This window comes from Lycorma delicatula, chromosome 3 (genome assembly GCF_047948215.1).
Source record: "Lycorma delicatula isolate Av1 chromosome 3, ASM4794821v1, whole genome shotgun sequence".
NCBI lineage: Eukaryota > Metazoa > Arthropoda > Insecta > Hemiptera > Fulgoridae > Lycorma > Lycorma delicatula.
Window position 1 is genome coordinate 141,979,277 of NC_134457.1, and position 24,264 is coordinate 142,003,540.

At 26.5% G+C, this 24,264-nt stretch overlaps 1 protein-coding gene across 8 annotated transcripts in view; it reads left to right on the forward strand.

Annotated features, from left to right (window-relative positions):
• The window catches only part of LOC142322063 (uncharacterized), a 516,135-nt gene that overhangs the window by 392,221 nt on the left and 99,650 nt on the right, over positions 1–24,264 (forward strand). For 6 of the 8 annotated variants that reach the window (XM_075360702.1, XM_075360700.1, XM_075360706.1 and 3 more), the window contains 7 exons: positions 4,897–4,969; positions 8,584–8,622; positions 11,300–11,459; positions 12,661–12,772; positions 15,171–15,203; positions 19,440–19,513; positions 22,333–22,514. In XM_075360702.1, the coding sequence (XP_075216817.1) occupies positions 4,897–4,969; positions 8,584–8,622; positions 11,300–11,459; positions 12,661–12,772; positions 15,171–15,203; positions 19,440–19,513; positions 22,333–22,514 (673 nt within the window). The remainder of the gene's footprint in view (positions 1–4,896; positions 4,970–8,583; positions 8,623–11,299; positions 11,460–12,660; positions 12,773–15,170; positions 15,204–19,439; positions 19,514–22,332; positions 22,515–24,264) is intronic. The other 2 variants (XM_075360704.1, XM_075360705.1) reach the window with 2 other exon arrangements.

A 24,264-nucleotide genomic window follows, 5' to 3' on the forward strand; every position in this document is an offset into this window, starting at 1 on the left:
TGTATTATGATTTAAGGTTTTATAGATCCCTCAAGTAAAATTCTGACAAGATTTTAATTAAATTTTTTTTTTGAATCAAGTATTTTTGTATATGGCCATTACAAATTAAAGATTGCTGAATGATAATTGAATGAGAATCAGCTAGTACTTGTTTAGAAAGATGATAAATGTATTTATTACTTTACTTAATCTCTTATATTTATCTATCACACTTAACTTTCATGGATTGGACCACAGTAGAATAAAATAAGGCTGCTGTGGTTTAAAGAGACAGAGAGAATCAAAATTCAAAATTGATAGTACTTTTAAAAATGTCTTTAGACAGTAATTCTATGAAAAGTTACCTTTAATATATAAATATATTTTAATAAAAAATGGTAGTAAGAGGTGTTGCCCAAAAGTTTCTGAAATTTAAATATGGTGTGAAAACTGGTAGTATTACAGATGTGTAGCATTTTTTTCTTTTTCCTGTTTAGCCTCCGGTAACTATCGTTTAGATAATTCTTCAGAGGATGAATGAGGATGATATGTATAAGTGTAAATGAAGTGTAGTCTTGTACATTCTCAGTTCTCAGTTCCTGAGATGTGTGGTTAATTGAAAACCCAACCACCAAAGAACACCGGTATCCATGGTCTAGTATTCAAATCCGTGTAAAAATAGCTGGCTTTACTAGGACTTGAACGCTGGAACTCTCGACTTCCAAATCAGCTGATTTGGAAAGACGCGTTCACCATTAGACCAACCCGTTGGGTAGATGTGTAGCATTAGATTGTACAAACTGCACTTCTTGTTAGGAGGCCGAGTGGCATTGCATCTGCCCACAAATCACTTGTGAGTAAATATTTTACTTTTACTAACATAACAGTATCTGTTAAACCCTACTCACCAGATTTGGTCTGCGAGACTAGTTTTTTTACAAAGATCAGCTGAAGCTTAGGAAAGATATTCTGAGACCATTAAAGAAAACCATTTGAATTACAGGAGCAAGTTAATGACTGATGGAAGATGAATTACAGTTCTATTCAATAAAAAAAATGATGGTGTCATGATATCCATAGGAAAAAAAATTGTTTTTATAGTAATGAATGGCAACAAATTTTTAGGAAATTAATTTTTTTTTATAGATTAATCTGTAGAATATTTGGATTGCACCTCATATTTAATCAAAATTAAATTAAACATAAAAATTTAGATTAATTTAATTAATTTTATTTTTATTTTTTAAAATTAAAATTAAAGATAAAAGGGAATCAATAAAAAAAGATGTAAAGTAATATTTTTACTTAAATAAGTATTGTATTTACTTACAAATTAGGTGTATTTGACAGAGATCAGCTGCTCTGTCACGCCTAGATAAAAAATTATAAATAGCTAAAAAAATATTTATTTAAAAATAACTACTAAAACAAATTTAATTTTATGCTTTCTCTCTCTCTCTCACTCTCACTCTCCTCTCCAGTTATATATATATATATATATATATACCAAAAATTATTCTATATATTAATCATGTCTGTTTAAGATTTCTACTGCTAATGTATGATAACATTCAGTGTTATCTTAATCTTTTTTTCACTTTTATAATAAGATCTAGATTTGCATAATAAGATCTATCATTTTCTAATGATAGAAGTATTATTCATTAATGAACATATAAACAGTACTTTATTGTAATTAATTACATATTGTCATTTTTTATGCATATGATCAGGAAATGATGAAGGTAAGAATCAATGACTGTTTTTAAAATTATATATAATAGATCACTAATTGTTTGAGATTTACTAACTGCAAGATTATTTTACCTTTATTTTCTAAAAAAAATTTCTTATTGCTTAGTTATTAGTCGTATTTATTGATATGTGTATGTTTTAATAAATTTGAAGCTGTAGTAGTTTAAGTCCTGGCAAATCTGCTGAGTAATGGGTTATAAAAGGAACAGTATTTTATGTGATAATAAGTTTCTCTCTCTCTCTTTGTTTCTATATGTATATGAATATTAACTTAAATGTAATTTATTTAAATTTATTTTCCTCTTCATTGAATAGAATTAAATACAATAAAAACACATATTTTACTTAAAAATATTACCTTTATTTCTTAACAAATATTGGATTAACCAATCAACTATCCAAACCTATAAATTAAATACACAACGTTTCACTTAGAATTTTCTAAGCTTCCTCAGGTGACAATACACATTTGTACATACATCATCAAAATTCTCTTACATCTCAAGAAATTAACTGGTCCAGCCATCCTATCTTGTTGTAACAGATCCCTTTACTCATACCTGACTCATTTTATCTGTAGATAATTACCTCTTTATATAACCTGATTGCTATTTCCTATGCATTGAAACCTTTACAACGTACATATTTTCCTCAAAAATTACAAACATTAAACATTATTTTCTTTAAAACTAAATTTACAATATAAATATTATTTTTTTAAATTAAATTAACATAATATATGTTGCTTAATCCGGCTGTCTGTTCAAAGCGTTTGTATTTTATCTTGATATCATTTCTAGAGTGGTCCTTTAATATGTACTTTGTTCTTTGTCTAATATTTTGGTGTAGTTGAAATCAAACAAGTGTTCATGTTCTATAATATGTTTTGTCAGTGCTGTCACTTCCTTTTTTCTATGTTTGTCCAATAAACAATGTGTTACAATCTTTACATGAAATGCTGTATACTATGTTGGCTTGTTGATTTTTTTCTATCGGCAATTTTAATTTAGAAAACATACTATTCAGATTGTTGTAATTTTGATAGGCTATTGTGAAATCCCTTTGCAGCAATCTTTTAATATTTTCTAACAGATTTGCGACATATGGTAATATAACATAATCTCACTCTTATTAAATTTATTAAAATGGTTGGCTGATATGTTATTATAGTGTTTATGAATTGTAATTTAAAATTTTTTATTTATGATATTTCTAGATAATTATTATTTATTAATAGATATTTTGCTTTTTTTATATATTCTGGTCTATCTTCGAGGTTTGTAAATTTTGTTACTCTGCAAGATTCTTGACTACAGATTTTTTATGTAATCTTGGTTGTGTTGATAGGAAATTTAGGTATCTGTCTGAAAATGTTGATTATGTGTACCATTTTGTTGATATTTTCTTTTTGAAATGATTTATTGTTAAATCCAAAAAGTTCATACTATTGTATGAACAATAGTATGTTCAATGTTAATTGTATATGTTCATTAAATAGGTTAAATTCACTTAATATTATTAAATCAATATTCTGTTCATGTGCATATACTAGAATGTTATCAACGTAGCTTTTATAGAATGACACCTTAATCTCTCTAAAACATTATTTTCTAAATATTCCATAGTTAGGTTTGCTAAACAGGATGAGATTGGTAACCCCATTGCTAAAACATGGCATTGCTCATATAATTTATTTTTAAATTTAAAATACATATTATCTATGCAAATACTTATACATTCTAAAAATTTTGTTTTTTGAATTTTAGTTATTTTTCCAATTTTACTCCAATTGCCTTCTATTGCTTTAATTACTAAATTCTTCGGAATGCTGGTGTACGAGTATAATGAAATTACATCCAACAAAATTAATTTGTAGTGTGTGGGTATTATTTGCTTATTAATGAATGTGTGGAATTCCCATGAATCTTTGATGTATTTATTTTTCTGATTATTTGTTGTAATATTTTAACCAAAACCTTGGATAGCTTGTATGTCAGATTTTTTGTGCAGTTTGCTATAGGTCTTATAGGATAATCATTTTTATGTAATTTTATTATTCTGTAGATTCTTGGCGGTATCACGTTATTGATACTTATTAGTTTCGCTTCTTCTTTTGTTATATACCCACATGCAGACAACTTCTTGACTATTTTATTATTTTCAACTATTATTATCAACACTTTTGGCTATTTTATTATTTTCTTTGTGTGTGAGTGGGTGGGTGAGCGGGCATGCAAGCATGTGTGCATTAATCTACTCTGTAATGAAAGTCACTAAGAGTGTAAATTAATCCCTTTTTCACAAGAAAAATGTTAATTTTACAGGATTTTCAATAAAGTATTTTTATGTGTAAAAATAATATTTTCAATCAAAATTATATGATAGATATAAAAATGTATAATGAATAATGTATGATAATAGTTATTCTTCACTGAATAAATCATTCTTGGATTAAATATTGTAAAAGTTTTGTAAAAATTTAAATACCATTTACAATTGTACATTTTATATAAAACCCTTAAATTCTAATATGATTATTTAGTAATTTCTTCATTATACTTCTGAACAACATTATTTATGATGTTTGAGATGAATGAATGTGTATCAGTTAAGTTGCTTGTTTACAAACCATTTGTACTATGTCAGTTGCCAATGCAATGAAAATGGGACAGAATAGTAGGGCATGCAGTTTCTTTATCATTGTAAACATAAATTAACCAATGTGTCAAAGAAAATGTATCTATGTCATTACAGAAATTTAGATGTAATTTATGGAAAGAATGGTAAAAAGCTAGACAATAAATTTTTCAGAAATTTGCTTAGAAATTTGAACTTTCCCATGCTAAAAGATACAAGGACTTGGATTTTGCATTCTTTCCTAAAGACAAGAAAGGATTAAATTATAAAAAAAGAAGAATCTAAGTTTCTAATTAAAGAAGTACATAATTTTATTTATAACGTAAATCCAATACAAAATTCAGTACAATTAGGTAAACTTTAACATCAATATAAAACCCAACCCTCTAAGATATTGGTTATTTTGGGTTTTGTGAATCAGTTAACAGCAGTGCCTCATACTAATTTCTGTTCTAAAGTTGGTCTATGTTTTTAATTTAGTACTGTAACAGTAATAATAAATTTCTACTACATTTGTTTTTAAAGGAGGTAAAAGACGCAAACCAGCAAAAGTGGTACAAACGGATGTATGATTCTCTTCACAGAGCTGATAAAGACAGTAAGTATTTATGAACATTTTCAATTATTTTCTTATTAAATTTGAATATTTATGTAAAATATTTTGTTATATATCGTATATTGTTTTCATCTACTGGTTACAAAAACCAGCGGAAATTTATAAAGCTATAAATTAAATCATAAGTTTAAAGAACAAAGCTATCCAGAAAGTAAGGAATGTTTGGCTTTAATAGATTTAAAGGAGCTATTTATCTGGTAGTTCAATAAAACTTTCTTTATTTTTCTAAATCGGCAACATTTAATTCTGAACATTTATGACATTGTATTATAAATTTTACTATTCTGTTATTATAAATCTGTTACGAGTTTTGTCAGGCATTTTAGTGTCAGAATTTTTGACCTCATCATTTCAGAAAGATTGCTTCTTAGATTTTTTTGTTTTAGAAAATAAACTTAAATCTCCAGCTTAAGGCAGTTTGAATGCCTTCCAATAAAAATTTTAAAGAATTTTTTGAATATTTACAGCTGAGTACAGTGAAGAGTGGGATCATGAACCAAAACAATGCTGCTTGATTTAAGTCAGATTGTTTCTTTTATATTACTTAAGTATTTCACAAAAAAACCTGAAAATTTATTTTTTTACTTTTTGAAATGAATCGATGAATAAAAGACCTTTCCAGTCCAAGAAAATCCTTGTCATTACTTTCTATATTTTTAGAGGTGCTTGATTTTCTTTATTTTTGAGGAAGTTCTTGATTTATTAAACTTCAATGATTGGAATTTTCTTCAGCAATTTTATGAAAGCTCCTATTTGATTACCATTAACAGTATAATGTAGGAAATTCATTTCCTCTTGATTATCAGTCATGAACTGTTAAGACTCCTTTCCATTCACAGTTTCTTTTCTTCAGACACTAAGAGAGTGAACCCATTTGATGTATGTTTTTGTATACAACAACAATGTGCACCAATAATTTTATGCTACAGAGACCTTCAGGAAATGAGCTATGTACAAAGGATCTCTCTAAAGTAAAGACCGCTGGGAAATTTCTCTCCTTAAGGTTGGCGAACCTGTGTTGTTTATGGCCACGCTAGTAAGGTACACATTGCATTGTTGTCTGTAAGTTGTTGCATTGTAGTTATGTGTGAATTATTACGTTATAAAATGAATAGGAAAATTGATGTTGCTGCCGATTGTGAAATACATGGAGTCATATGTTTTTTAAACCATCATAACGTTAAGCCGGCTGAAATTCATAGGCAGTTGGTTGCTGTCTATGGTGAAAAATGTAATGAATGAAAGAAACGTCCGAAAATAATATGAAAGGTTTAAAAAAAACAGAATTAATGGGCAAGATGAAGAACGTTCGGGGAGACCCTCGATAATCACTGAAGACTTGTTGAAAGGTGTCGATATGAAATCAGAAAAGACCGTCACTCAACGATTTCCAATCTGTTCTTTCTTTATCCTGATGTTTCAAGAGTTGTTATAGGCTGCATTGTTCATGACCGTTTAGGCTTCAGAAAGGTTTGTGGACGTTGGGTGCCGCACATCTTAACAGAACATCACAAAAAAATCCGAATGGGATCTGCTTTGTAATTTTTGATGCACTACACAGAAAAAGATTATGAGTTCCTTAATTCAATTGTTACAGGCGATAAAACATGGATTTCTATTACATACCACAGAGAAAACAGCAGTCAAGTGAATGGCATCATCCTATATCATCAACCACATCGACAAACATCAGGCCACAGCCATTTGGACGCAAACTGATGGCCACAGTCTTTTGGGATCGATTTCTTGCCACGTGGAACAACTATAAATGCAGAACTATACTGGAAGACTTTATGTAAGTTACGGCGCGCCATTCAAAATTGGCGACGTGGGTGGCTGCTGACGGCGTCGTCCTGCTGCACGATAATGCATGTCCATATGTTGCGGGTTCAACACGTGATTTACTGTAAACATTTGGATTGGAAATTTACGATCACCCACATATAGTCCAGACTTAGTTCCTTCTGATTACCATTTGTTTGTGAAATTGAATGAATTTTTGAGTGGTAAGCGATTCACGGGTGACAATGCTCTTAAAAATGCTGTTAATCAGTGGTTAAATGGACTGGCGGTAGAAGAATACGATGAGGGTATATTGAAGCTGGTGTATCGCAATGATAAATTTAATTCATGTGGCGATTATATAGAGAAGTAGTATAAGGTATGTAGTTTAAAAGAAATAAAAATTATTTATGAAGTTTTCAGAATAAATTTTTTACAATGAAACGAACGGTCTTTACTTTAGAGATAACCTCTCTCGTAATTCAGAAAATGCGGCCTGTCCCTACAAATTTCATCATTAATTTTTTACTTTTATATACTTCATACTTTTATTCTGTAATCATAAGAGAAGATAATCCACAATAATCATTTTCATAATGAGAGAAAATGTTGCATCATGTCCAGTGAAGGAATGTTCCTTTCTTGTACATGACCCATTTTCTTTCACTAGATTCATTCATAACTTCGTAATCATACACTCTCCCTACTTCTCTACAAATTTTTAAACTATGTCACACTTATTCTCAGATTTTGCACGATTTTTGTTTTTTTCACATTCTAAATGTTTAGAAAAGCAATAAAAACATATTCAGTAGTTACAAAACTTGGCCTATACTAAAGTAATATAACTTAGAATTAATTTACATAAGATGATTTGTGAGAAATCGTCTACAATGAGATCTGTAAACAAAAATGTTCTTTACTTTTTTGATGATCCTCTTGTATTTGACTCAAACAAGTTAAACATACTTTTAACTTAATAATCCATTTTTATCGTCCTACACATTTGTCAATAATAAAAAAAATTATTTTTTGTACATGGATACTTGTATATTTATTTAGTGATTGATTATATATGAGTATAAAAAAATAAATGTTATTGCCAGAAGCCAAATGTACCAAGATTTTATTATCTATCCTATTGAGCTTCTTATAGAGGGAACAACTTGTGCATGTGAAACTGGTTCTATTCAAACATTTTCACAAAGATGAAGTTAAATTAATTATCGTCTTCAATGTAAATAAATAAATAAAAGTATATCTTATAGACTGATAGGCTTAAGTTAATTCTTTAGAAAATTTTATTTATTTTCAGTCTTTTTATTAGATAATAATGTAGTTTATTTTAAACGGGCATGAAATCCTATTATTATGAACTTTATTGTGCCATTATGCTTTCTGATTTTGTCAATGACTATTTGATTCTTTGATAATTAGTAGATATTTTATTACAATAACTAAAGTAGATAAAAACAGTCCGTCTCACATACTGTTTAAAATATTTAATAAGTTTAACATTTTTAAATTGTATGATGTAATGTTAAAATATTAGGAAAGTCCTGATAATTGAAGGCAATTTCTTTCTTTTATAAAGAAGTCCTGATTCCTTTATGGTGATTTCCCATTGTTTTTTTCTTAATTATTAATACTGTAAGTAAAAATATTATTATATTATATTATATTACAATGTACAGACATTTTATCAAAGAAAATTTTATTTATATGTTAATATTCAAAAGCAATGCTAATTTTAACAAGTCTCTGGTTTCATCTCTAAAAATTGATTTTCATCATTTTATCTCTTTCTTTTACAGGAGAATTTGTAACTGTTCGATATAAAACAAATAGAAGAGGTGATTTGATTTTTTTTCAGATGATTGCTTTGTTATAATTGGAGATGAGGGTCTTAATGCTTCTATAACTAATAACTTAAATTTTAATTTGCATGACAGATTTTTTTTTTTAATTTAATGAAATATATTTAACATTACCTGTACTAATTTTAGTTGTACAGAACTTCTAAAAATGATAATAATATTCTGTTTTCATGTAAATAAATCTTCTTGAATTAGGTAGGTATTAATACAGCTAAAAAAAGATTAGTAACATTAATCCATATTGTATTTAACAAGGTATTGCTAAATTTAAAAAAATATAATTAACCAGGATGTGCAGAGTCAAAAGGTTTTAATCTACTTACAACTCACCAATACTTGACTTTCCAGTGCAAAACAAGGAGGGCTGGAGAACTGCTTCCGGAAATATTGATTAAAATCAATAATTATTATTTTAAAAATGTTAAAAGAAGAAAAAAATTGTCAAAACAACCAGCAAAAAATGAACGTTTTTCTGCATTAAATTATTTATTTGACACTTTGGTCCTATATTCTATTATTTAGCAATCATAATGAATCAAAATAAATTTTAAAATGTTAAATAAGTAAAAGATGTTTTATTACATCAATTTGTTTTTATGGAAATGCAGTTATTAAAAACACAGAGCTTATGAAGTTTTTTAAACATTGATATTATATTTGACACTTAACTGAGATTAAGACTTGAAACACAAGTAGCACTTAATATGCAAGTATCTTTTAAAAATGTTCTGTAAAATTAAATTATGATATCTGATACTAAATGATAATAAATTAAAATTTGTATACTGTACAGAAATAAATTTGTAATAAACAGAAGCACAAAATATGTAAATTAACAAATTGTGTTAACAATCGTAATTGTTACAATAATAGATAACCTGACACGACATCAATCATTTAAAAATGGTTTGTTCCCAGGAATAACAAGAATTCCATGGTTGGTTTACTGTGGAATTGATGAGTGAGTGGTTTCCTATTTCATTCTTAAAACTCTTAGATTTCAGTTAGTTTAAGAACTACTCAAAATAGTTTATTTTTCGGTTTGTTCTCTAAATTCAAAATACTAAAGGTAATAAATAAAACTACAATTTGAGCCAATACAATTTATCAGCCCTGTGAATTATTTAAAATATCAAATCAGCCATTATACCATTCTTAGATTATTTATTGTAATATAATATTTATAATTGATGACATCAGTCAGTTTATAAATATTATAAACTAGCTAATTATGAATGTTATTTAATTAACTAATACAGTTTATTTAGTTATAAATTGTAATAGTTAAACTATTATAAATAGTTTATTATTAATTATGAAATTAATTTTTTTAATTTTTATTTTCCATGATTCTTATAGCAAGTAATTATTAAAATATTTCTGGTTTGCAATTGAAAGATTTATTTTTACGAATTTCTCGTGGAAAAAATGTTTAAAAATTATTCTGCTATAGATTATCTTGATTTAAAAATACTAACTTTTTAAATAACAAATCAAACCAAACTTATTAAATACAGTTTTTAAAATGCAATCACAATTCTTTCAATCACTCTTTGGCTATCTTCAGTGTTATGATTTGAATTTAAAAAATTCTGTATTTAATAAATCTGATTCATCCATCATTTGAAATGTACAAAATATTACTTTGTTATATAATTAAATGTAAAGGTTCCATCAGCCATGAATCTTTCTGATTGATGGTTGTTAAGTTACAATGTGGTGAATACTTTTAAAAATTTGAATGCTTTAAAAATTGTTTATATAGTCTAATTTGTTCCCAACTTGTGCATTGCACAATAATCTGTTCTCATCTTTATATAAGAAATATACTGAAAAGACTTAATATAAATTTTTAAGAATCATCAACTTTAAGCCAGGTAATAATATGATCAGCATCAGTCATTAAAACCTGTTTAATATGCTGAAGTCACCTACATTGCAAAACCAACACATAGTTAATGATACTTTAATGGTTATTTAAATTAGCTAATAATAACTATGATAGTCCAGACTAGTTGACTGTAATAAACTTCCTTTACTCGATTCAGCTCAAGACATCATCAGACATTTGTAATTACATACCATTCAAATAACTATCTACACAATTCTCCAATGATTAGAATTCAGAAACTTTTTAACACCTACTTCAACAAAATTCAAATGGACATTTTCAGTGACAAGATTTCTTCCTCTTTGATACAAGAATTGTATAGAAATTTTACCAATTAAATTCATGGTGAGATGTAAACAGAACTGATTATTATTTATAATTATACTTGTAATTTTAAACTAAGTACTATGTCAGTTATATATTGTGTAATAATTGGTAGTCAGGTGTGAAAAGGGCTGAAAACCTGTTCTGATAAATAAATAAATTGTTAGTAGGTATTCTTTTTCTGAATGTAAAGAAACCACGCATTAACAAACAATGTTTATACAAGGATACTTATGTAGTACTGCCCAGACTTTATGCAGCAGCCAGTGAAGTAAAAAAGATTTATTTTTATTTCATTTTTTTAAAATTACTAGCAGTTAATAAATTGTCTATACTTTTAATCTGATAATGAAGCTCCATAATAACTATCTGATTAGTTTTATAAAAGAAATAAAATTATGAGAGATGATTTAATAACAAAGTTCAATATTTTTACAGGTTACCCCTATTCATCTGTTGGTGGATATTTGTCAGAACCTGATAGATTAGGGACAGATTACGATTCAGATGCGGCCTCTACTAAATATGCTACTTTGGATCGTCGACGGATAAGAAACAAAGAAAACGATTTTACTACGAGCACTATGCCTCGTTCTAAGTAATCTTTTATTCTGTTTTGAAACTTACCATTTAAGTTTGTTAAAATTTTTATATTTTTTATCACTGTATAATAGCAAAGTTATTTTGTTCATTTTTAAAAATCAGTTGATAAATTTCATTTTCATCAAAACTTCTATCTATATGTTAGAAATATTGTTCCCTAAAAGTGATAGTATTACCTGTTACTGTTGTAATAGTTTGTTCAGTTTTTGTTATCTTTTTGCCTTTGGATTTTAAGTAGAATTGATTGCAGTGATAAAAATACTGTTAAAACTTATCTCAATCAACTGACTTAGAAATTGAATAAAATAGATTAAACCAGTATATATCTAGATTGTGTTATGTAAACAATTCTTCTTCAAGAGTAGGTGGTTCAATTTTATCTTGTAAGCACTTTAGCCACTGTTAATGGCACATTTTATCATGTTAGTCAATGAATTAAATATTCATTCTGGTTGTCAGTAACTTCTGTAATTGATAATACTGATTAATCTTGGTTTTAATTGTACCATATTTTTCCAAAAATAGATTTAAAAATTGCTCCAAAAATTCTGCAAAAGGTTTGGCTGCATGCTGCTTATTGAACCTTGCTAAGACTCTGACCGTAGACAGTAATTTTACTGAATTACTAATTATGTGAGGGTATGCTACTAAAAAAATATTCTGTCTAAGAAAACAAAAGACTAAGAATAGTTAGAATAACTAGTAGCTCAGTATTTAACAGACTTTAGTAAAACTTTCTAGGCTAAATATTTTTTTATTTTGTGTATGTTTGAGTTAAATTATTTTATTTAGTAATTTACTTTATTCTAATCTCCATAACATAAAAAAGCAGTTTTTATATGAGATAAAATTTGAGGCCAAGATATAACAACAATAAAAATAAATATTTTATTATTGTTTTAAATGAAATAAGTTTTTTTTCTTATCATGTACACCTTTAGTCAAATCACAAAAATAGTTAAAATTATTTTTATAAATATTAAATTCTTCTAGTATAAGAGCTTACTAAATTGATCTTGAGAATTCTAAAGTAAAAACAGAAATACTAGTTAGGAGATTACAATAAAGATGAATTCAGTTATAATTTTCACAATTTTTGTATGAACATTTAACTGCTTATTACAGGGAAATTATAACATTTTAAATATTTCTGTATTAAAACAAGATTTTTTCATTAAATAATAATTTTTCAATAGGTATGTTGCTAATTCAGTAAAACATGCAGTTGATGTCTACAAGAATCAGCCTGGAAGAATAGAAGATTATGAGCCAGGTCACTCATCAATATCTGAAAAGGAAGCTAAGCAGGTACTTTTTAATAATTAAGTAGATTCTCTTTTCATATTCATCTTTTATTATGCAATTTGCTTATTCTAATTTAGATTTTGCTTCTTACTTATGTTGCTAAGAGGTATTTTACATTTTCGGTACTATGTTTAACAGCATGACATAAGATTATTATGTAATTAGATCAGTGTGGGTTTGTTTTTAAAAATATGAGTATAGAACTTGCAAATAAATATTTTTGTGATATTTTTCTAATTTAGCTTAATCAGTTGTGCGTGTAATATTCTTTTTATGTGAATTTTTTAAAACTAGATGCAATGATTTTAAAAAAACGTATATTCGAAAATGAATAAATAAATAGTGTTTTAGATTAAAATATTAATTTTATTAACATAATAATTTTATTGTGTATTTTAAATAATAATTTTTTAATGACAAACTGAACCAAACTTATTTAATTTTTTTTAAAACTTGCATCATAATGATTTTAGTCACTATTGCAGCCACCTTTAGTGACTGAAGCTAGTGTTTTTTACTGTAGTGTCAAGTAATGTTACTGCTGGCAGTTTTCTTTTCTTACTAAACACTTATTTAGAGTGTAGTGGCAAAGTATTTTGATTCTTTACTACAGTCTTTAATGCAGAAATTTATCAGAATTAATTCAGTGTATCCAAATAAAAATTGAGGTTACACATACTTGCTACTAGTTGCTATCAACTAGTCAGCAAATTTCATTTGACTGCAACTGAAATCAGAATAATTTGATTTAATTTAAGATACAATCAAATTGTTTACTTCTAGAAAAATCCTTTGGTCAATAGTAACTTTTTCCATAACTATTATGCTAGTCCATGGTCATACATCTATAATGTTATAATTAATTAGTAATATTTGTAACCGTCATTACAATAATGATATTTTTAAGTCAGCTTAATAATTTAAAAATTATAATTGTTTTCATATATCATATTGTAAAATCTATGAATGAAGAGAATACTTAATGAAGTATTTAAATTATGCTTTTCTTAATAAAATATTGTGAAACTAATAAAATTATTACTTCATTCAAACATCCTCAGAGTGCTGATTGATATCATTGTTAAATTCAACATATGAATTTTCATTATAAAAAAAAAGAGAAAAAAATTGTTCATTTATGTTAAGCAAATAGAAAATAATACATACAATAATAAAGTAAAAATATTACTCATTCACCTTGCAATTCATTTGACTCTTGTGAGAACATATGAGGTTTATAACACCATCACTGTCAGTATTTTTATTATACCCTCGTATTGTGTTTGCTGTAAATGATAAAAAACATTTTTATATAATGTAAATAAGTAGGACTTCATAAATTTTATCTGCACAGATCTCATAATTGCAGCCATGCTTTTGTATAGTGTGTTATGTTGTTAAAGGAGAACTGACTAAAATATAATTATTTATTCCTTTCATCAGTTTGTAATTAACTAAATAAGCTGCATAATGCATGAAAATTGGAATAAATAGTAGTGCACTGTATTGGTTTTGGGAAAATAGAAAAATAGGACTTAATAAATAATCACAAAATTTTTTATTACATATAAAAATTTAGTAGAAACTCAATACTGCAGACTTGAGGGAACTGCACTTAATGCTAATCAGCAAAAGTATGATTTAACTATAAGTTGCCTTCAATATACCATGGTTATTATGGTTATAGTATTTAAACTTTTAATTGCACTGGTTCAACATGTTTGGACCAATTCAGATAAATCAGTCTGACTGAAATTGAGATTTAATGAGCTTGAACCATGTTCAGTTTAACTTGCTCATTTAATTGTAGTAATTCTATCCATTACTGTTGTATTATCTAATATTAAAAATCAAACATCTCCATTTATAAATAGTGCAGTAATCAATTTTTTTATTATTAAAATTGAAATCAGTCATGCCCATTATATGCAGAATGTTTTCATAATTTAATGTACTTCTTGAGTAAGAATTTTTCTTTTGAAATCCTTGAACCAAAGTTTTAGACAGAATTCCACAGATTCTAAATAAATCATATTGGTTTATGAGTGTGTTAGGGTGTAAAGAGTACAGGCCTATATGTTGGCATTCTGACTATTAGTGTCTTACTCGTAAAGAAATGATTGCATATCTATATATGCAATACATCTTTAGTATGAATAAATATTTTTTTTTTAAATCTTGGTAATATTTTATATTTTATATTTGTAGACTTACCTTACTATAACTTTTTCTTATGCGTTTCAAAAAAAAAAACCAGGTTTGAATCTTGTATAATTTGCTAAACAGTGTAAACAGTGGGTTTGTATGATATTATTACTTATTGTTGCTTTTTATTTCTGTTTGTACATGTTTGTAAAAGTATTTGTGCACCCTTCATAGCACTATGTATGTTTGATTTCAGTGGTGGGATGAAGTTTTGGATATTTTTGATGAGGTAAGAATTCATATCATTCAAACAATCCATTTAGATAACTTATTTAGAGAATAAAGGAGCCTGGAAATGTTGCATTTTATCAGCAAAAGAAAAATTACCAATATCGGTTGCAGTAAAGAATGATAAAAGTAGAAAAACTATGTTAATGGTTTAGTTATTTTATAATGCAACTATTCAGGGAGAGTCCTACATATAAAAGAAAAAAAATATATAATACAACTGAGAAACCAACAGGGGAAAATTTTAAATGAAACAATAAATTGTATGAGAACATTGTAACTGAAATTGTTTATCAGGCCTCTGGATTTGTATTTGTAAATACATATGCAGTGAATCAAGTTTGTAGACAGAAATTTTCAGACATAAATATTTTTTTTTTAAATTTTCTAAACATCTACAAGTTTAGACCATATTTTTGTATATTTAAGTGCAGCTTTTAATAATTTTTGTGTATTAATTTACTCACTAATTATACTATATTACTGCAAATTAGAAGAGCATATACAATCGTGAAAACCCTTGTGAACTCTTCATAGTCTTTTTTTGTTAAAATTATGTAGCAGCTTAATATCAGCTTCTTTAAATTGCTTCTTTATCATATTTATTCCACTCTTTCTTACACTTGTAATGAAAGTAAAGCAATTAGAGGTACAAGAAGCACTAATCAGAAAGAATTTGTCTATGAGTTACAATATTCATCATACATCCACTTTATGATAAATAAATCGGACTAAATATCTCTTGCATTTTACTGGGCTTGGTGCATCATAGATGTGGTCCAGAAGCACCTCACTATTCAATTTCCCCTATACATCTGATGAGCAATTACTACCATTGGAATGACTACCATTTTCACAAGAAATTTACATCTGTTATCAAGTCATTTGCAATGTTTGTTATGGTACCTGCCAAATAAACAATATTAGTAACTTTCATTAAGTGGTAAGCATTATTTCCAGGAATCTGTGTGTGTCGTTCATATAATAGCATACATTGATCATGAATATATATACTAAATTATGAATTTTATCTGTTAGTAAAATAAAAATAAATTAATGGGTTTTTATTTTAATCATGTACATTATTTTTTATAGTAAATGTGTTCATCATACAGAGAAGTAATATTACTATTTTAATATTTATTTTATGAACTTGCATTAAGTGATAAACTCACTAGAGTTTAATTACTTTAAGTGAGATCACATTACTTACAGTGAGTTACATCTATGATGTTACCATCATAGATGATAACTTTATATGCTTTCAGATGATTTATTTTAAACTATTGCGTAATTTTGAAAATATGTACTGGAATCATCTCATCTATGTTAAATTTAATTTCTCTGTTCTATGCAATTTTACAGAAAGTATAATTAAACATTTTAATTAATTTCCTATCTTTTGTAATGCATTTGTAATAGATTTGTTTATTTTGATTTCTTCTACTCTCATTATAAAAATGTGTACGTTATTTACATATGTTTAATAAATTTCATACTTCATTAATTACTAATAACAGAATTTTTTTTTTACTTCAGTATTTTACTGTTATAAAAAAAATTAGCTTTATAAATGATATTTAGTAAAATTTTTATAATTTGATCTTGTAATTTTGTGTGTTTTAAAATAACTGCATGTAATTGTAGTCTTAAAGATAAAATAATTTTAATACTAGGTGTGATCAAAAAGTAAAGACACAAAGGGTATAAATTTTGTTGAAAATATCTAGCTGCCTTATTAATTTGTTCCTGAAAATGATTACAAATTTATTTATTTTTCAACATAGCTCTTTATTAAGTTTGCAAATCAGCTATTATTGATTAACACGTTCCTTCCAACAGTCCTTTGAACCACGACATAATTTTTACATTTATTTCAACTGAATCTTAATATGGAGACGATAATAATTGTTTCAAAGTGCAAGAACTTTTTCAACAGCTGATCCAAAGCTTTGAAGTGAACAGTATAAGACACTGGTATAGGGATGGCCATGTTGTTCCATAAAAGAGACAGATTTCATGTATCCACTTTCTCCATTTTGTAAATTTGAATAAAAAAAGAAATTCTCTTTCTATTCTTAATTCTTTCCTATTTTATTTTCTGTTTCACTTTCTCTTTTAATTTTTTCATCAATCTAACCATAAGGATTACCTAGAATGTCCATTACTCCAAAGAGGGGATACCGATCATAGGGAACAGCTCTAACTTGTGGGCTGTTAGCCATAATGATAATCATCTTTCTTCCTGGTACATTTATTCTTCTTACTGTGTTAAGCCACATTGGTTTTGTTTAAAGATGATCCTTCACTGCTAACATTTGTTGCTATTAGGCAGGTATAACAGCAATAGATTCAGTTAAAGTGTCAACAAGTTATCAGTTGGTACCTTCAATAATAAAAACAAAACAGCAAATCCATTAGTTCTTAATAATTATATTACATCCAGTACTGCTTTTTAATATGCATTCCATATAGTTATAGATCAAGAGAATTTTGCAACAAACCAATAAACAACAAATAAAATTTATGAGCATACAGAGAATTTCTGCACTTCAGTACGTGATTGTGAAATTATACCGAATTTTTAATGTTTTCCTACTTTTGAACATTGTTTCTAGCCATATGTTTTCTCCCATCTGTGTTTATAAACATAATATCCTCAACATATTCCCACCTTTGTACAAATTAGAGTAGCATGACAAACATCATCTTCAGATCCCTACTTAACCTAGATGAAGTGTTATCAACAATTTTCATCTACTATTATTACTGATTGAATTTCCCATGTCCTGCCAACACCTGTATCAAAAACATGTACCAACAAATAGTTTATAGGATCCCACATTTTTAGACAATGAAAAGTGGATAACATGGACATTACATAAAATCCAACTGTAGCTAGAAAAATTTAGTTCTAATTTTCACATTTATAAGTCATTAACATTAATTTTTGTTTCTTTGAGCATAAAATCAAAGAGAACGATTTACTTGTCAAGAAAAGTGTTTAAAATAGTGATTATTTTTTGTTTTAAGTAAATGTTTTCAATTTTTTGGTTTCAGAATCACTAGTGGTCTTGTTACCTTGCTTCATTTGAGAAGTATAGGATGTAGTCATGTTTTCTCTAGAAAATGAAATCCAAAAAATTGTTTCCATTCTATGCATAATGTATAAAAAATATATGGGTTGATTTCTTTTCCTTTTTTCTGATCATCGATTAAGAGGTTGAAGCAGTGAGCACACAGTTTTTATAAGTTAATCTTTTTTTGACAACTTTTTTAGTTTTGATTGAGTTTTATGTAAGTCACTCACTGATTTCTAATATTTTGTGAACTTTTTAAAAAAAATGTTACCAGAAATTAAATATGTTTACAATTCCTATTTTCATCATGAACATCATTCTGATCTGAGAATTCATGTTTTCATTTCATAACATTTTGTTGAATCAAAATCTACACATGAAAAAAGCAATTATTGTATATTTTTTTGAAGTTGTCATTATAAAAAAATTGTTTTAAGCTACATATGACTTGCTAATTTTATTTAACAAAACTTTATGATAATAAATATAAATTTATTCCCTGTGCAATTGTATTTATTATTATTATTACACATATTAATAAGCATAGTAAATGTAATAATTCTATTCTTTATCTTAATAATAAATAATCAAATCTAGCACAATGTTTAATGTGAAATAATAGATTAAAAAGAGATGTCCATGAAAAATATACAATTAAATATTGTAAAAGATGTCTGTCAAAAAGGCAGATTAAGATAATTTAGAAAGCAACATAGGTAAATAAATAACAAGGCTACAAGGTAAATAAATAAGATTTTTTTGGTAAATCTCCGGTTATACTCGCATTTCACATTTAGAAATGTATTTATGCAAAATGAACTTCTCATTTGATAGGATTTTGGCCATAAATATGTTTAAATCAATTTTCACAGTAGCAAATGAAAGTGTTAATAAACATTCTTCCTGAATTTCCTAAAAGCAATGTTTCTTTAATGTTAAGATAATACTCATATGTTATAGTAAAAAAATGTATTTTGTCATATTTTTAAAAATATTATGTAGTTGTTTTATGACAATTTTTTAAACCTGTAGTAACTTTTAATTGCTATATTTCATGTTATTTTTAACTTGTAGATAAACAAAATATTTTCTAATTCTTTGATTTGTGAAATTATGTTTAAAAATTTGTTTATTTATAAATGGATGTTGATTTTCAGCAATTTGAACAGTCACAGAAGTCATCAAGACCTCCACCTACCACACCTAATACTGGAAAACCTTTTATGACATAGTAAGTTCAGTTATATTATTTAAAAAAAAGATTAATAGTCTTATAATAAAGTAATTAAAAAAGAGTTACTTTAATAAAGATTAATCTGTTAAACTCATTTACTAATTTTACATAATTGTTTCCAGTTAATTTCTTTCAGCATTAAAACCCATAAAAAAGCAATTATTGTATACTTTTTGAAGTTGTCATTATAAAAAAACTGTTTTGAGCTACACATGATTTTGCTACTTTTAATTAACAAAATGTTATGATATTAAATATAAATCTATCCCCTGTGCAATTGTATTTATACACATATCAATAAGCATTATAAATGTAATAATTATATTCTTTATCTTAGTAATAAATAATCAGATCTAGCAAAATGTTTAATGAAATAATAGATTAAAAAGAGATGTCCATGAAAAATAGTCAATTAAATATTGTAAAACATGTCTGTCAAAAAGACAGCTTAAGATAATTTAGAAAGCAACATACTAGTATTAGAATACAAGAGGCAGATGCATATAGTCATTGGTATGTGAGGGTTAATAAGATGATGTATACTGGATTAGATTATTGATTTGGAAAAATATCATAATTTATCTTATTTATAATAATGCTCAAAAATCAGTTGATACAACATATGATGCCTTAAAACAAAATACTGCAATCTTTTTTTGTGTGTGCATTAGATTTTATCAAATAATTTTTTAGTTATCATTAAGTAAAACTGGTATCCTAATGGAAAATTGACTAATGTCTTGTAACAGCTGATTAGAGCAATAATTATTTATTATCTGTTATATTTATAAAAGTCAAAAATTATATTTACTAGCAAAGAACATAGAAAGAATATGAGCACAGATGTATACACAACATTACCACTAAATTGTCAACCATTGCACCAATACAATGCACCAGTTTTAGTAATATCTAAAATAATTTGCTACACTTTGAATATCCAAATAATGCAATCTCAAGTTTTTTCCTTCATTCAAAACAAAATATTTACTAAGCTACAAATGAAAAATTGTGAAAAAATTGTTACGTTGATATTCACTGTAATGAGTATCAAAATTCATTAAATATGGCCTAATTTTTTCGTATTTTTATCTGCTGGGAATACAGAGTATTGTAAAACATTCATTAAAGTAATTACACAAAATATCTACTTACTATTATAGAAAATGTTCTATCACAGCAACAATGTACAGTTGAGTCATTCTTGATTCATCATCTGCAGAATGAATACCAATGTTACAATATTATAATTATCTGTTATGATATTCATATCCTAGTTATACACTGACTTGCATCCTCAAAAAAAAAATAAAAATAAAAATTGACTACAGGTGAAAGCCCTAAATTGCTGTGAATCTTGATTGAATTGTTTACATCTGGGGGAGAGTACTTTTTTTACACAGAAAATTATTGATTTCAATCAGATGATTTCTGATGAAATATTTACTAATTTATTTAGAATAATACCAGTATTAATTCTGTTGAATTACATCTAAATAATATTACCAAATATTTTTGCTGGCTTCCATATAAGGATTTTTCAGTTATCATGTACTTATTTTCACCATTCATACTACACAGACAAGCATTCCTTTACAAAAATGCAACACTATATATATATATATGATGAATATTATCATATTCATTTACTTCATAACATAAGGCTTCTTTTTAGATTATTTAAATACCAAATCTTTTTCAACCAACTACTTTTTAAAGTTTTCAGTGACTCAATTTTACATTTATTTTAAATTATCTGCTTGTATTTATAAATATACTGAACAATTTTTTAATTTATTTTCATTACTGTTTTTAGTATTTTACACATCTGTTGTTTATGTATAACTTTATTATGAATTTTAATATTAATATTTTTTATCCATCCTTTCAAATATTAGATTTATTTATATTCCAGTTGAATTTTAAAAAGATGTTTGAAAATTAGTAAAAGTTGAAGTTGTTTTACATTTTAGCCCTTTTTAAACTGTAATCTATCTGCAGTTTAATCTACTGTAACAAAAATTATCTGGTACATATTTCATGAAAGTTTGTAGTAGCCAAGAAATACACACAAGCCATACATTATTCTTACTATAGTTGGTTAAAGAAAAAAAAAATGTATAAAACTTTGTGGCAGTTAAAATTAGTAGAATTATACTATTTATTTGTTTGTAAGTGACTGACACAAATCACAAGTCATTCTCACAAATAGTACAGTCACTCTCAAGAATAACAAGCATCCTATCAAAGGCTACTAGAGAAAGTCTGGAGTGAGATTGTTTTCTACCACCTTTTTTACTGAGCTGAATTTAGTGTTATTCATCATAGGGACTGGATTTAATGAAGAATAAAATTGGAGAGAAATGGAATGTGTTAGTGCCTTTTGAATCTCAGGTGCTTTATACCCATTAGAGCCATTAGCAAGACTGAACAGATGGTGAAAATCATCTGTTCAGTCTTTACAATAATTTTGCGAATAGGCATGGTTCAACTTTTTAATGAACCTCTTTTGCTATGAATGTTATGGAATATTATTTATATATATATATATATATAATATTATTGACTAATTTATAAAGCAGGAGCTTTCTGATTCAATTCCTGGTCCTTTTTTTGTAGCAATTTTGTTTGTTTCCATTAAAAATCATCAAATAAGTTTCTTCAGAATTTTGAAAAATTTCTCATAAACAGTAAATAGGTGTTATCCTGAACAAATAAGTTTAAAAACAAAAATTATAAAATGGAAAATTATTTTAATTATTTGTATGAATATTAATTACATAACTGTTTATTTGGAAAATTTTCTTCTGTCACAGTGCACTGAAGGAATCTGGTTATGAAAGTGATTCAACTTTGGTTTTTAAAAGAAGGGATGAAAATTTGCAAAATCAGTTAGCTATGTCACCAGCTGAACAGAAGATGGCTTATAAAACAATACAAAAAGGAGGTGAAGTTCCTTTACATGGTCTTAGAAAACCAGCACCTGAACGACCAAAAGGTAACCTGCATTTATTATTTTGGGAGTTTAAATCTGTTAGATTTTTGTAATGGAAATATTATGTTCGAAGAAATTTTTGATTTTTATATAAAAAAATATCATTTTAAATCGTTAGAAAAAAGTACAGCAATCAAATTATGTAAGTACAATTTTGATTTATATAAATGTACTTTTTTCAATTTCTATATATTTTTTTTTTGTAGTTTTTAAATGTGTTTTCGATCTGATGTTGCTATTTATTTTGTATAATTTCCTCTTTATGTATATTTTATTTAAAACATTTTTAAAATTTGTATTATGTTATTGTAATGTGTTGAAACTAATTAGTGTTTTGATGGAGTATTTGTACTCGTACCTTCGTTTTCTTACCTTCAGTTTTATATATAAAATCTCCTTTCCCTCTCAACAAGATATGAAAATTCTTATTACTTCAGACATTAATATTTAATTTTATGCCATGAATTTAACTTTATACATAGTTATTCAATACAGCTTATTAATTTTTTAAACTGTGTGGTAGAAATACAATGAAAAACGTTTAAAGTCAGTTCAAGATAGATAGTCATATCTATCTTAAATTATTAGCATCATACAGGTAGATTTACTGTTTATCTTACTTATATGTCTCAGAATATTTACTGTGAAAGAATAGATTTTATGTCAGACCTTATTTATTTATTTTATATCAGACCTTTGGCATAATACTGTGGCAGGCATTTGATTAAGTATCTTTTCCATGCTACAATTCTTTAATATCTTTGATCACCATAACATGCCTATGTAATTTAAAATTTATTTGAATCTACTAATTCTGAATAATTTATCATAGATTTTGAAATAATTAACCATAAAAGATTTTTGGAGTAATCGCAAACTTCATTTTTTAGTTTTTTTATGATTTCACAATAGTTTATGTACCACTTGCAAAACTATTACTTCTGTTTAATTCGAGGCCTCAAGACAAGTGTGATATTTCACATAGTTAAGTCCTTATGAGAACTAAAGTTTATAAAGACGTTTTTTATTAGAATTTAATAAATTTCACTATTTTCTCTACTTGTTCACATGCGAATCTTTCCTCTGTCTATTGAAGGCTAATTCATTGCACCATAGAGGTGCTGGATTATCAGACAAATGTAAAAATATTCATATAATTAATTAATTTATTTTATTATTTTAATTATTATTTAGTATTTATATTAAATTTTTAAACATCTTACATATATAATTTAGATTACTGTTCATGAACCTTTATGTTAATTTAATGGAATACAAATCTGAACTAGATAATATGTTCTTAATTTAAAGTAACAGTTAAGAAGCAACTAATAACAAACATTTAAATGAGAAAAAAAAACATATGCTCTTTTTTTATATAACTTTATACACATTAAAACAATGGTGTAATATAAAATTTTCTTTTTTTTAAAGAAATATATAATGAAAGAAGTTACACCTTCTTTCATTATATTACTTATGTAAACATATGTTTACTTACACAAACATTAACTTGCCTGTTAGATGTGAATGTCAAGATTAGATTCTAACTGAGATTCTAATTAGACATATTATTCCTTATTTGTTATTTGACAATGGTACATATTCTGAGTTCAGATACCTCACTTTCCATCATGGCAAATATTTCTGTGCCTGATCATTTTATCACAGAAGTTTTAATATCTGGGACAAAACAATAGGATATTTCAGTGATAAGTGTGATAAATTCAGCATTAATGCTATTTTTGTTTGA